Below are 16,353 nucleotides of genomic sequence, written 5' to 3' on the forward strand. Positions count from 1 at the left end.
ACCTCCAAGATTCATTGAGTTTGTTGCGCGGTCATTTAAGGGCAAATATTTTTTTTAAATGTCCCTGTCAGTGCACAAATGATTTTTACTGCTTTTAAACTGTTGAGGTTTTTCTTACAATGTAAAAGTCTAAAAACTGACAGTTTTTTAGCGGTCATGGAATTAAATAGGACCTTTTTAATGTAGGCTGGGTATTAGGATTTGGCAATCCCAAATTGTTTAAATACATACTGAAATTGTTTCATTCCTCAGACAAGTACATGTACAACTGCAGTGCAGAAGAGTGCAGTTGCCCACTTACAAATTATTTTCTGCCATGATATGTAGACCCTAATAACTAAAGTAAACGTGTTCTGTGTTTATTTTTCAGGTATACTAGACCAGCACGGTAACTATGCTAAAAAGTAAGTAAAAAACAATAAATCTTTTTCTTCTATGATTTGGACATTTATACAACTTTTCTGTTTCAACGAACACTGTGTGTCTGCCGTTGGTCATCAGCCATGGCATCGAAGCACCGTACATAATACACTACACCGATCATTGACGTCTTGAGCCAAGAATAATTTAATACGCAGGAAAGCGCCCTCGGTTAACCATGTTGTACAAGCTCTGCGACAAAGCAAGATGGCCGTCGGTGGCTTTGCTACTTAGAGATTATTTTTTTCTTAAGAATAAACATTCAGTTTTTAAAACCGAAATAGAACCTAAAACTTGTGAAAATTCTCTATGGCTAATACTACAGTTCTATACTTCTTTTGTGAATTATAAATGTGTTATTGGAGGTGTTGACGGTGAGTTCCCGACAACGTGGTAATTTCTGGTTAAGGGAGTTTCCCATACAGCTTTGCAACCATGGCAACTAGCAGTTCATTCGTCCCCTAATAAGAAAGTGTTAGGATTCCGTGGGTTTTAGGTGATGGATACCACTATGTCATGGCATTGCTTTACAGCTGTATGAAACATTAGGCTTATGACATAATCACTCAGATCGATAATGTATCGGCCTATCGGAAATCGGCCAATTAGCCCGTTAGCCCATAAAAGTTTCAAGATTGTCGTCCTGCTTCGGCGATACCTACAGCCTAAATAGAGACCACCATGGTATCAGATGTGAAGACGTACACAGGTTGATAGTCGGAGAACTTCCGATTTGACAGCATCAGCCTAAACTAATTGGATTATTCTTTGAAGTTGTTAGAAATCCTTAGCAAAAGAATTTGAAGGCGGTTATAAAATAACGTGTTCTGGAATATATCTTCTTTGAAAAAAGAATATCATCTCTGTCACGATATTTCAATAATTTCAAAACCAACATCAATATTGACGATAATGTTTTTATATCGTATCGTGACGATAATATTGTGATATCTTCCAGGCCATCTTCCAGTGATTTGTTTGTGTTTTAAAACGTTTAACCGTTACAGGCTTACTCTCAAGCTAGTAAAAAGCAAAATCAGTATCTCTAGTTATTGTTATTATACTTCTCTCTAGAAAATCTCAATCCTTTTTAGACAAGAAACAATTATATTCAGCCACAGACATTACAAGCAAATAAAATTATACCCTTGGATGCCATGATTGAAATGAAACATGATGCTATGATTGTGTCATTGTATCCTGTTTTACAAATGTTTCTTTTTAATTGAGGCAATTACAACAAGGGCATGTGGAAGGACAAAAAAAGTAATATATGTGACTCCTTTGTACTTGTTAAAGGCAGTGAAGATATTGGTAAATACTCAAAATAATTATTAGCATAAAACCTTTCTTACTGACGAGTAATGGGGAGAGGTTGATGGTATAAAACATTGTGAGAAACGGTTCCCTCTGACGTGCCATAGTTTTCGAGAAAGAAGTAATTTTCCACGAATTTGATTTCAAGACCTCAGATTTATAACTTGAGGTCTCGAAATCAACCATCTAAATGCACACAACTTCGTGTGACACGGGTGTTTTATTCTTTCATTATTATCTCGCAAGTTCGGTGACCGATTGAGCTCAAATTTTCACAGGTTTGTTATTTTATGCATATGTTGAGATACACCATTTGTGAAGGCTAGTCTTTGACAATTACCAATAGTGTCCACTGCCTTTAACATGTAGATTTCTTTGGCCATGCTGAGAGTGAATTATGCTTTAAGACCCAGGACCTGTCAGAGTTGTTGGCTGCTAATCAGATGATTGTGATCTGGTAATACCAGAACTTCCTAGATGGGAGGAACCATACTGTTCAAAGCCAGTGTTGTGCTTAAGACTCTGCTTCTGGTTCTTATCTTGCTGATCAGATCATTTTGATATGACCTTCATGAGTACAATACAATCAAGAGTAAATAAGGCTTCTGAGACCCTTATAACCGTCAGAGTCAGTCAGCTGCTAATCATGTGGTCCTGATCTAGTCATCATGACCTCCTGGAAGGGAGGAGTCGTACCTTTCTAAGGCAGGTGTTACGCTATACTTTTTGTCCTTGTGCCCTTTTGTGCCTTTGTTATTGTTATTATCTGGATCGCCTTTAGATAAGGATTATTTTTGCTTTTTGGGTTATTCGCAGGCTTGTTGTTCTCTGTGTAGTCTTATTTTTATTGCTTATTATTTGTATGTGCTGTTTGCCTGGAAATAAATAAATAAATAAATAAATAAATAAATAAATAAATAAATAAATATAGACTTAAGGTTTCATCTAGCTGCTCATCAGATCACATTGGGGTGGCTTTCTGGAAAACTATCAAGAGTGAGTCATGCTTCCTTAACACTAGGACCTGTCAGAGTTGGCTGCTCATCAGGTGATTCTGAGTGTGTCGTCAAGACTTCCTAGAGGGAGGATTCATACCCTTCTTGGGTTGGTGTTACTCTTTAGACTCTAGTTCTTATCTCGCTGACCAGATGGCATTGATTTGACCTTCAGGAAAACCAATCAAGCTTTGTAGACCCTAGGACCTGTAAGAGTTGGCTGCTCATCAGGTGGTTCTGAGCGTGTCGTCAAGACTTCCTATATTCATACCCTGCTTGGGCTGGTGTTGCACTTTAGACTCTTTTGTTTATCTAGCTGACCAGATGGCATTGGGGTGACCTTCAGGAAAACCATCAAGAGTGAGTCATGCTTTCTAGACCCCTTTTCTAGACCCCTAATGCCGCCAGAGTTGGTTGCTTATCAGGTGGTCCTGATCTGGTCGTACTTCCTGAAGGGAGGATTCATACCCTTCTATGGCCGGTGTTGCTCTTTAGACTCTAGTTCTAATTTAGCTGACCAGATAAATGGCCTTGAGATGACCTTCAGGAAAACCATCAAGAGTGAATCGTGCTTTCTAGACCCTAAGCCCTGTCAGAGTCGGCTGCTAATCGGGTGATTCTGATCTGGTTGATTGGAGGATTCATACCCTTCTTGGGCCGGTGTTGCTCTTTAGACTCTTGTTCTCATTTAGCTGACCAGATGGCATTGAGATGACCTTCAGGAAAACCAACAGAGTGAATCATGCTTCCTAGACCATAGGACCTGTCAGAGTCGGCTGCTAATCAGGTGATAGTGATCTGGTAATCAGGACTTCCTAGATGAAGGAATCAGTACTGTTCTTAGCAGGTGTGCGTTTTAGACTCTAGTTCTAATCTAGCTGATCAAATCGCTTTTTTTCTGACCTGGTGGTGTACCATCATTGGAGATAATTATGCTTCCTTGACCCAAGGGCCTGTCAGAGTCAGCTCCTTTTCAGGTTGTCCTGATCGGGTCATCAAAATTTCAAACATAGATGGGAGGAATTATACAGTTCTTTGGTTTGTAGTGCGCTTTAGACTGTTTTGTTTATCTAACTGACCAGGTGGCATTGGGGTGACCTTCAGGAAAACCATCAAGAGTGAATCATGCTTCCTAGACCCTAAGCCCTGTCAGAGAGTCGGCTGCTTACCAGATGGTCCTGATCTTGTCATCAACACTTCCTAGAAGGACAGTTCATAAGCATGTTACTCTTTGTCCAGATCTGGTCTTCAAAATTTCCTTCATAGATGGGAGGAATTATACAGGTTTTTGGTTGATGCTGCTCTTAAGAGTCTAGTTCTAAAGCTGGTTGATGTTGCTCTTTAGGCTCAAGTAAAATCAAGAGTAAATAATGCTTCCTAGACCCTAGTGCCTGAAAGAGTAAGTTACCTATCAGGTGTCTCTGATATGACTATCAAGAGTTCTTAGATGGTAGGATTTGAATTGTTCTTTTGTGGGTGACGCTATTTAGCTGTCAGTCGCTGGCTAATAATTTCACTCCGATAATCTTATACTTGGGATAGTGTCGCAGCACTTGGAAAATAAGACTAGCATCATGCTGACTTTTCTGTTTTTCTCCAAAGAGGGAGGTCAGGCCTGTATACTTACTTTTTTTTTTATAGGACTAGGGCAACACAGCATTTTCTCTTTATAGAAAAGAGTACTATATGAGGACATTTTTTGGGAGAATTTCAAGGGCACCAGGCAGCTATAATTTACGCTCCTTTAAGCAGTTAGCTTGCTCACGTGCACAGATCATGTTTATTTGACTGTGATCTCCTTTACAATTCAAGTTTTTCTAAAGAAATCAACCCATATCTCTACAACTCTGCAAGCTCCTTGATCACCATGGGATTGCCGCCCTGGGTTTGCCACCCTGGGTGACACCCTGGGTTTGCCGCCCTGGGTTTGCCACCCTGCTTCCAGATTTACACCCTTCCGCAGGTACCAGGTACCAACTTCCCACCAGACCCTAGTGCAGCTCCATGTACGCATGACCATTAACACTATCCAACTTCCACCATGTTTCCGGACCTAAATATTGCCGACCTGTGTTCAGAACTGTATGCTTCATGAAGCTAATCCCTATTCTAGACACCTGTATCATCCTTCTTCAGCTGAACTTCCAGTTGGATTCACTGCAATATCCTAATGATGGACAAAGCATAGTTGATTAAAACAGGGAGTTAATCACTGGTTCTTCTAAAAACACACCCTCACTGAGAGATTTAATTAATACATGTAAGGTGTCACAGCAAACCTATCTTAACATACATCCATTATGCAACGAGCAGACCAAAACCCAATATGCATACATGTCTCAATGAACGCCTCAGCAATGTGGACCACCTCAGCAAGTCAAAAATGCATCTGCCTGCCTTCCCACCACTTCAAGAAGGTGTTAAAATACGTCATGGATTAGCTCAATCCTACCTACAACTTTGCAACTGCGACAAGGCCTCATGTCTTCTTCATCACAGATATGACTTGTTCCCATAACTCGCCTTGCAAGCTCCGTATATTAGGCCTTTTCTCTGGAATTCCTTGCCAGATGAGTTAATGAACACAACTGATCTGTCTTTGTTGAAGCGTCATCTAAAGAAATTTTTTTTGAACATTTTATTTGAATCACTGGAGTGTGATTTGCTGGTGACCAGCACCTTTGAGTGGTTAGTTCAGATAAACCTGGTATAACTAAATGTAAACATCTTGGTAGCTTGATTAATATTTCATTCCACATTACCATTTGTAGCCTACTCTGTTTCCCCAAGAGGTAAAAAAGAAAAGTAATGAGGAAGGGGTTGTAGAAGTTTGGCTAAAAGTGTTACTCCTCATGACTGGTGGAGGCTCCCACAGGTCTGTGATTGTTTGTACAACTCGTTGGAGAAGCATTTTGAGGGATTTTTTACACATGCATATATCTCAAAAGAGAGATTTGTTACATAGTGTAATCTCAAACCTCATTAGTTTGTATTCCCATCTGGGACACGGCTACATCCTGCATACATTATTTTTTTCATAATTCCATACAGTATCAGTATTATTGTCAACACGTCACAAGTTACCAATACAACTAACCAAACACGCAACTAGGCAAGACACTCCTCTCGCAATACTCCTAGACAAGAAGACCATACCTATACATAAAAACTGTCGTAGAGGAGGAGCATTTATACGCAACTACCAACACCAACTCTCAGGTGACCTGGAGATGTTGCTATTGGAATCAAGCAACTTCACCTAGCTACTAATATGCCGAACAATGGAAAAAAAATATATATATATATATATATAGCCACAACGCACTGCCTGCTGGCTGTACCCGCACGGCATAACCAAATTGATGATGTCATGTTTTTATTCTTAGCTGATTAAGCCACGTCACCTCCAACTTAAACTATTTCCAATAACCCATCAGAGGTTAAGAATTTCAGTAAATTTTCATCAAGCATTGACTTCAATTGTTTTATGTTTCCTTGTTTGGTAGTGAGGTGCAGCACCAAGACAGTCCAAATTTAAAAATCGTTTGAAAAAGATGAAGAGAAGCAATTTTACAGTCAGACATCCTAAAATTCTTCATGGACAAAAGAGTGTATGACAATGAAGATTGCTGGTTGACTAGGAGTGCTATCCTTTGTGATAGTTGTCTAAGCTGCTCTTAATTGAGTTACTACCATAAAAAGGTTTAATGTTAACCCACATGTCAGTAACTGCTCATTGGCTGCTCCATTCCATCAGAACCATTGGTGCCCACCTACATTGTTTGACCACTCAAGCGGTAAGCTTGGATATGCAGGATGAACACAGACAAAGCTACAGCTTTTTTATAAATGACCATTGTGTTTAAGGCTAGACTGCCATTTTAATGCTATGTTGGTCCACTAAAGTCACCATAGGGGCTTCAGCAGGGTAACTGTCCACTTACATTGCTATTAGGGCTGAAGGTTTCAAAGTGTTCCGTAGTATGAAGTTGAAGCTTTTGCCTCTTGACTGTGTGCTGCAAACTTGCATTTGAACCTGATGATCTTTGGATAAGTGTACACTGGATTTACCTTTAACTTTTTAGTAACTCCCCAGGAGGACCAGTGAGCTTGCATGCCTGGAATTACACAAAGGCTTGGGGCCATGGCCACCTTTGCCCTGGTCCTAGCCTTGGTGACCCTTGGCCTTGTTTCCCATAGACTTTAAGATTTTCCAACGAAAGGGCCCTTTCAAAATGTAAATGGCTTTGCCCTCTCGAAGATGACATTCTGGACCTCTATAAGCTTGTCATTTCATTAGTCCATCACTAATCTGTAATTCAAGAAACGGGGATGCTTTTCAATACCGAACCAGCCAGCCGAACCACTTGAAGTGAATTTTGACTGGGCCTCAGGTGTTTTAACTGGCATTTGGCCAGTGGACCACTGTTATTGTGTTGTGTGAATCAGTCGATGCGACCTGGTTGTCTGGGTAGACATTTGTCTCAATGCCCCTGGCCATTGTTGTCTCCATTGCCTTGGTGCCGTTTAAAATAATCACTAGAAGTAGTTCCTTCATAGAATTGCCTTTTACTAAGACAAACTAGCTTGGTCCTTTAGGGAATGTGTTAAAGGTTTTTACTTAGAAATACTCCAGCGGGCATCACCTTGAATCCAATGGCTAGTTTTCTGCTGGAGCGTGACTTTTTGCTGAACTACTGGAACGATTTTACATAAAGGAATAAAGCATTCTGAATTTAAAGCATTCTGAATATTCAAACGGAACCTTGTAATTGTCTAATGGAACGGTCTGTGTAAGCTCTCTTGAAGACATAACACCACAGATCCTTTTAGAACGTTTTAGAGTTTTGAAAATGCTTTGTTACCACTAGAGCAAAGGCTCTGAACTGTGAAGCACCTTTTATACTTTGTGCAAAACTAAATGCAAAGTGCTATTTGGCAACGCAACTTCATAACAAAATATTTGTTAAAGTTGAAATTGTTCAACTCCTGCCTAACATTTAAAGAGACTTTGTGACGCCAGAAACTGCATTCACATCAAATTAAGAATGGAAGCATTTTGGTGTTGCATTTATGTTAAGTTTTGCAAGATCGAAACAGATACCATTGTGGGAACGATAATACAATTGCACAATGGTCCATACAAGATTTTTCTTTGCTCAACCGGGTTGCAAGTTCAGCGAATTCTTTAGAAAAGAGAGTACAAAAACACCATTGGCAAGTCCCCACAACTACAAGAAGGTGTTAAAAAAACGGTGTGTTTTTACACACACAAAGTAGCAAATGGCCAGATGTTTTGAGTCTTTTAACCCTAGCAGAGTCTCCAAGGCTAAATAACAAGACAACACATGAACATTATTACGTAACAGAAGCAGTCAAGTGAAACCACATGAATTTAGTGAAAGAGGGGTAGGTAGAAGGCACTAAGAAAAGGCAGGGTACACGTATTCCTCCATGGTACAATCAATAAGGAGACGAAAGGCGTAGAGGGAAGGGGCTGGTTTGACTTCATGAGGTTGGAAGCAAGGACGAAACTTTGTTAAATTGTAGCCCCCTTTTCAATTTATCTTCTAACTGAATTTGTTTTCTCTGTTGAAATGATACAAGATTTAATTTTTTTCTTTCTTTTTTTCTCTCTTTTATTGCAGCCCCCAGGTATTACATCACACGTCCGAGGTAAATATGTATTTTATTTTTATTAACAAAAAAAAAGTACCTAAAATGTTAAGCAGGTTATAAAAATAAATATTGGTCCTCTCTTTCTTGTATTTACCTTGTAAGATAAGTCCCAACTTCATTTTTGTTTTTGTTTTTTTAAAAAATATTTTTGATTTACAAGCAGCAATATTGCAGTACTTTATTCAAAACTCTTGGTGTTTGACTGCATCCTAATGGACCAAATTCTGCTGTGGCTACAACCAGTGGCTGCAGCAACAACATTGAAGAATATTAATTTTTAGCCAATTGTCTTGTCACATCAATCCCGAAAGGTGCATTGAGACCCGGCAGTTTTATCACGACCACAGATCAAGATCTTGTGGAGCTTTTACACAGCGCTTGATTCAGCTCTGATCCTGTTTTCGATCATAGCAGGCACATAAACACACAAGAAAAACTCAGCCATTCCTAGCAAAACCAGAAATTACCACATTGAATTGCCACCTTTGCATAAAACATATCAAGCTGCCTTAAATAAGAAATCCCACTTCTGACACCAAATGTTTCTTATGTGGTGTATGTACTACACAAGTTCACAAATGGATAATAATGGTAAAGATAATAATTGTCATTTGTTGTGCACCATATCTGTCCGGAAGACACTCCTGGCATGACAAAATAAATCTACTTTATGCCGTACTTGAAGCTTGAACTGAACAAATGAGTTTTCAAGTTGGTCCTGAAGCTGGAGAGAGTGTAAACTAGTCTAAGATTCAGTGGGAGAGCATCCCAAAGAGATTGTCCATCATGTGTAAAAGAACGGTTTCCCCAATTGTGTTTAGAATGAGGGATGATGAGGAGCATGGTGTTTGTAGAGCAAGCCTGTCTTGTAGAAGCACTTTGCTGGACATGAATGTAATGCTGTGAGATGTACCATGTATTGAATGATAGATGTGGAGTAGAACCTTGAAATGGGTGCGTTCATGAACTAGGATGAAAACTTTTTGTGAGAAACTAGAAGCTCTGATCCATGCACTGCAGTGAGCCTTCCTTGTAGTCTGTGTCTCTTTTCTTTGTTTAAACCACCTGCAGAGCTTTGCAGCAATTCTTCTTGGTTTGCATGAATATACATGTAGTTGGTACAAATTTGAATTGCAGGCCTGAGAGGATGAAGGCAAATTTTGTATGCATCTGAAGATATCTTTTGAAATGGTTCAGTAAATGCTTTGTATGCTTTGACCCTTAAAGAGGTGGTGCCCTTTTAACCAAGGTCAACTACCTTTAAGTGTCTCTAGGAGGTATCTACCCTGAGAAAATTATCATTCTTGATAGTCACGTAATTTGTTCTTTACAAATTTAATCACAGATAATACTAACTGTACACAACAACAGTACATATAACTTAATAATGTATTACTCACTACGTATTATAATTTTGATGTTTATTTTTTATTAAAAAAAAACAGCTACATGTACACGTAGATAGACATCAATAACTACTGATAGTGCATGGTGTCAGCACCACCAAACATTGAGGCACATCTATCTTGCTTTACCAGTTAACACTGCCAGGGCCCAATTTCATTGCTCTGCTTAGCATAAGCAAAGAATCAGCGCTTAGGTAAGCATTGAATTTCGTGAGTTTAGCAGGGTATATTTTGGCTTGTGTGCGTGCGTACTCTACTTTACTAGACCTACTTCGCTTACACAACTAGAGCAGAAATTCAGCGCTTGCACAGTAAGTGGAGTACGGTGAATGTAAGCCCAACATTCAGCGGTTCGTGAAAGTGGGCCCAGATAACATGTTAACATGGCACTTTTTCCTTGGATGCATGACTGGAGCTTGGACTTAAATACGTATAATTATGTGTCATAATCGCCTGACCAGTAAAACAGTCGCCCATACTTTTCAGCTTGCAGCATGCACTCAATGTGCAAAGTGTTTCCCTTACACAATTTACATGTAGCAGTAAAGAATTGTGCTTAATTCTCCCTTTGTTTGCGTTGGGGTTGTTGTCTAAAGCCTGATTCCAGGCATGACCATGTAGGAGTGGTTTGGAGTGATGCCAAAAATGAAACATCATCGTCGAGTGGTCTAGTGCAAAGGATTCAAGGTGTTGTCATAGTGTGATTCGGTTCTACTCATGGTTGGTTTGGGTGGTTGGGTTGGCATCTTTCCTCGCATTTCCTAGCCCTCCACCTCAAGGACCTGGCTGGAATCCCACTGTAGGTAATATGATAGTTGGGTTTTCACTCCCACCTGACCGTGTGGGGTTTCCTTTAATTATTTCTCTGGATTTTTCCTACCACATTCAAACTGAAACTGCCTTCCTCGCTTCTCCCCATTGGATTATAAGCTGGTGCAGATCAGCACTACTGTTTTTTCCTGTGGACAAGATGCGTCTAAATCTGACTTAAAAAGTAAACAAAAATTATTGCGTCCTATCTCCCAATGCTATCTTCCACTATATACACCTCATTCATTCATTCTATTATTAATTTCACAGGTATAAATGCAAAGTACAACAAAAAAAACGATAAAGAAAACATTATTACATAAAGGAGAGAAAACAAAAATATAGCACCTCTGATGGATTTCAAAAAAAGGAAACTAGATTACTATCCAGTTTATCTCCTTATGCCACAATTTAGGAAACAGAAACCTATTCTTGCTCATGAACGCATGATTTTTGTGTACTTTAGTCTGGTTTACAGGTTATTTTTTGCCCTATAAAAAATTAGTCAAACTGGTATTACGTAGCCCTGAAAAGTCAATTACAGTCAGCCGTTGAACTTGATGAAAAATTCTTCTTTGGACTTTGTAATGACTTAATTGTACTTTGTTCGATGTAGGCCTACTTTGTGACAGTTTTCTCTAGGTAGAAGAGCAGAGTTCACGGTACTCATATGTCAAGAACAAACCAGCTGCCAATCTGATCACCATTACTAATAAACAAAATAAAAAAATCATGGTTGTTTGTGCGAGTTTCCCAGGAAAGAGAAGAAGATACTTCTTACAACGGCTACTTTCAAATGAAGATGTCAGAATTGCAAACTCTCCCTGATTTTGCCGTAAAGTTCCCTGAAAATAAACCAAATTGGGAAATCCACATGATTAGCTCTCTATTATGTAGGATGTAATTTAAATATCTCCCTGATTCGTGGACAAAACCTCCCTGATTGCAAGATGCTAATGTTGGCTTCTCTTATACATGTAAATTTATGAACATCCGCAACATCCTTGAATGCCAAAGCATTTTCCCATATGAGACTTCAGAGTGAAAGTGTTCCTCAGAATGTCTTTCACAATGCCTTCACCACATTTCCAGCATCATTGAACCTGCCAGCACAGAGCTGACAGATAGCCACTAGGATTAATCTCACTCAAGGACATATTCAGGGACAGTCTCAACATTATTTGCAACCAGCTTCAGGGATATGCCACACAGCAACCGGGCCCTGATGCCCTATGCAGCAAAAACAGGTTTTACATTTCCTGTTGACAGGAAAAGTCTGTGCATGCAGCGACTGCATGTTATCAGTGACCTGAGGCTTTTGATTAGCTGCCACAGCATGAGGTGATTCTAAGCTCCACCCACATTCCTTATAGGTAACTCTGTTGAGTGACACTTTCATGGCAGAGTGCCAAGGATTGAAGTATTTACTTGGGCGTTGGTCTGCAACTTGAGTTATGATGTTGCAGTGGCTGTTTAATACTCAAGCAGACCTTCTTGTAACTACTAGGTCTATCTTGTATGTATGAACATAGAGTAAGGACAGTATGAACTGTCAACAATGTAGTCCAGACACATTTTGACAAACAGGTTTTGGATAAAGTACAGTTTACTAATGTAGTAGGGATATGCATACAAAAATCAGACCATATGTGTTTATTCATACATGCTGCAGTGTGGGAAAAACCAAATGGCTGCTGGTACATGTCACAAATGTGGCAATAATTAATATACAGGCCACCTGGATGTAATCTATTCTAGTCAGATATTCAAAATGAAAACCAGGCTTCTCAAAGCAGCTGTTTTAGAGGAAGGGTATACCTTTAACATGTACATATGACCATAACAAACTTCTTGGTAAGGACAACTGGAGAGATGTTGACTTAAACCATAGATAGAACTACCCCTTTCAAGTAATTATACATGTAGTTTGAGAGAACCCCAGAGGTAGCTTTTCACCACAATGTTAAATCAAAAAAATCGTAACTATGTTCACTGTTTGTCTGACATGTTTCTTTCCTATTGGATGTTGAACAGTGGACAAACAAATGGTATCAGGCTCGAGTGCTTTTTGTGAGTGATTTTGTAGGATGAGGTTGCCTGTAGTACATATAGGAAGGTATTAAGTGCAGAAGAGCAGTGAGGTCATTAGTGCTTCAACAGTTGATCTGTTTTTAATAGTGCCACCGGCACTATCCTTACTTCTGACTGATTTTTTTGTTTGCTGATGTATCGATTGACATTTAGAGGTTTTTTAATCATTTTAATAGGTAATACTAAAGAGAAAGTCCATGCTGCCCTCCCCACCCCCAAGAGGAAACAAACAATTTTACTTGCTGTGTTGTCTGGTAGCTTTGATTTTGTTATCAATCAGCAATTTTAGTTAGCAAGAAATTTTGCATAATTTTTTTTCCTTTGGAATGAAACTGGCGACGTTGTTATAGAATTTGTAAAATTGAACACTGAACATCTGAGCTGTTATGTTAAGAAAACATGCTTCATGCTTGAGTTGTTCTAGCTCAAACTGAACTAGGTCACCTGTTGTTATTGTGTAGTCTACTACGAAGGTCAGGCAGTACTTTATAACAAAGTTTTAACAGGAACCTTGGTTATTCTTACGGGAATGATGCTGGCGAGCAATTTCGAACAGCAAACAATTTTAGCCTGAACTTGTTTTCGGCAGACTGAATGTTCATGTTGAGTAGAGCATCACAAAGTCCGTGTAGTAGTGTGCTCTGCTGTACAAGGGAAATCGCTCACTGACTTGACAATGAAAGATTTATCGACGGTGATCAAACCTTTATCTGAACTAAGGTTTGTTTTCTTCTTTTTCCCTCTTTTTTTTCGTTTTCCTCCCTGATTTTTACAATGGTGTCCCTGACTTATGTTTTCTTTGTCATATCACTTTATCTAACTTTGTCACAGATGGATATTTATAGCCTTCTTTACTCCATTGTCTTTGTGATGGTTGTAGTTTGTTTACATACAAGGTATTTTGTCGTCCATGTTACTGCAGCACAGCATTTGTCATTGTTGGTAGCATGCCTGGTTGATAGCACAAAGTGTTATCAAGGAAATGTAGGAAGTGTTATACACGAAATATGCAAAATGTTTAGAAGGAAATACATGAAGTGTTATCAAGAAATTACAGCAAGTGTTATCAAGGAAATACACAAAGTTTTATCAAAGCAAATGCACAAAGTGTTTTCAAGGAAATACACAAAATATTTTCAAGGAAATACGCAAAGTGTTCTCAAGAAAATACGCAAAGTGTTTTCAAGCAAATACACAAACTGATTACAAGAAAAAACACTACATGGAAATACTAAGTGTTCTCAAGGTAATACACAAAGTGTTATCAAGGAAATACACAAAGTGTTATCAAGGAAAAACGCTTCAAGGAAATACACTAAGTGTTATCAAGGAAATGACAGAAAGTGTTGTCAAGAAAATGCACAAATTGTTATCAAGGAAATACACCAAGTGTTTTTCAGGGCATTTCAGGCCATACCCTGTAAATTATTGTAATGCAGCAACAGACGCTACATGGGCAGGAACATTTTTTGTGTACTGTGTGACCAGTCAGTCGCATATGGGCCAAGTGGATCCTTGTGCTCGGACAGAGAGGTGCCAATTTTGATTTAGACTTTGATGTTATGCATGTACATCTAATTTAACTGTGAATCTTTAGAACCATGAAGGCCGTGTGAAATGATTTGAGGTCAATTTTATTATGTATGTGGGCTACACAGTAGTTTACACTGGTCCGCTGTCCATATCTACAGCATAAACACAGTTGTTGGCTTTGTATGTATACACATGAAGGTCAAATTTAACTACAAATTTCCAGAACCGTGAAGGCCATGTGAAATTATGCAAGGTCAAAGGTGATTATGTGGGTGGGCTCAAAAGCAGATCTCTGGCAGAGCTTCTGTACCCAGATGTTTAGTCTAATTCAGATACTGCCTTGATGCTCTGAATCCCTCAGTGCATGCTATGGGTCATACAGAGCATCTGCATATAGATGAGTTTGTCTCATGTTCAGGAAATGACCTGCCAGTCACAAGCTGCAGTTGGTTGATGAGATCATTGAGCTCCGTGATTAGATGAGTCACTGCCTGGGGCTTCGTCATCGAGCACTGCATGCACTGAGTGTAAATGCAGGCATGAAAACTAAGCATCTACATCACGTTCAAACAAACACTTTTGACGTCATAGCTGTTTGCCGAGTCTACTGATCACCTCTTGCAGAGAAACTAAGGTCTCACAGCTGCAGCAGTGTTCTCTACAATTATTCATTGAATAGGTTTTTGTGTCGTTAAATGGCTTTGAAACCTTGTGTAGATCTTGTTAAAGGCCATGACATGAATTCCTTTTTGCTGGACATAAATGAAGATGTATATTATATAATTTACCTGTAGAAGTTTCATTTTAGTCATCATGTTTTGGAAAGAAAAAAAAAGGGTGCAAAATCACAAGAGTAATGTTTTGAGGAGAGTCTCATAAATCTGTTGTACATAACAATAATAAAAACAAACTCTTTTTTGGTGTAAAGCGCATTTCACAATAAACGTTTCAATGCATAAGTAAGTGCCCAGCAGCCGGTTTCATCTCAAGTTAGGTTAGGATGAGTTCATTGCGTCCTAACGTCTAAGGTTTTAACGGAACTAATTCGTCCTAAGTCTTAAGATTAATCCTAAGTTAGGAAGAGTTTGGTGAAAGCGACGGCTGGTCATTGGACCAATAACATCCCTTAAAACTAAACATAAACTGATTTTAATTATGACGCAATCTCACGCCCATCAGCCATGTACATGTACATGTGTACATACAATTTTCCATGTTGCATGTATTTTGTGCGTTGCCCTTGGCTTATGCATGATTTGTGCATGTTTGTTGTTTGGAAAGACCATATCTCGCTCTCAATTCAACTGTTGTTGAATTTAAAAGACACTAGACCACCGGACTGGTCCTACAGTCATGAGTTTACTGGCCGCCACTTAAATCACTGGCCTGTGGCCTGCAGCCCAGTGTAATTTTGTTGCTCTACTAGGGGGTATGCAATTAAAAAGTCTCTGCTAGGGTCCCATTTTTTCTCTGTTATTACCTTGATAAATGATTTCTTGGCTCAGGTGTCTTTCTTTGTCCTTATCATCTGCAAATTAAAAAACACAAGGCCCTCTTACTTCTTATTAAGAGCCACTAATTGCAGACTTGATGGCCGAGTGGTTGGTATGGTCACACCAATACACAAGAGTGGCAGCAAATGTAGAGTTATTATATTTTCATATTGATGAGACTAAAGCCCATTTCAACAATGCGGGAAAATCACTGGTTGCATGCTGGTACTGAGAGCCATCGCCAGCCAGTTAAATAGCGAAGGTACACAAGCCTAGACAATAATAAGGGTCGTTTGTTCAGGCGCATGTGAGACACCATTGTGAAATAGCAACTGTTCGTTGGGCCAGACAGTTGGCAGCGTTGGTTATCAGGGCTCTTCTGAACATTCTCGCATTTTGCGCCACACACCAGGAATATACTCACCACCTCAATCAGGGAATCTGAATCTCTACAAACATTCAAGAAGTGTATCAAACATTATCTGTACCCAACCTAATGCGCTGTATTCTTGATGTAGTGGTGTTCCACAAATGTTTGTTATGTATGGGAAACATGCTTAAGGATGCCGTATAAATGAACCTAATCACTGTAGCTCGTAAGCCTAAGGA

The 16,353-nt window shown here is 39.2% G+C and overlaps 1 protein-coding gene across 5 annotated transcripts in view; it reads left to right on the forward strand.

The window, feature by feature from the left end:
• The window catches only part of LOC117292227 (protein split ends-like), a 40,532-nt gene that overhangs the window by 2,069 nt on the left and 22,110 nt on the right, over window positions 1-16,353 (forward strand). For 4 of the 5 annotated variants that reach the window (XM_033774195.1, XM_033774197.1, XM_033774196.1 and 1 more), the window contains exons 2-3: window positions 371-404; window positions 8,381-8,408. In XM_033774195.1, the coding sequence (XP_033630086.1) occupies window positions 395-404; window positions 8,381-8,408 (38 nt within the window). In that variant the 5' untranslated portion in view covers window positions 371-394. Of the gene's footprint in view, window positions 1-370; window positions 405-8,380; window positions 8,409-13,387; window positions 13,439-16,353 lie in introns of those variants that run through there. The other variant, XM_033774194.1, reaches the window with a different exon arrangement.

The sequence above is a fragment of the Asterias rubens genome, chromosome 7 (assembly GCF_902459465.1).
Source record: "Asterias rubens chromosome 7, eAstRub1.3, whole genome shotgun sequence".
Classification (NCBI taxonomy): domain Eukaryota; kingdom Metazoa; phylum Echinodermata; class Asteroidea; order Forcipulatida; family Asteriidae; genus Asterias; species Asterias rubens.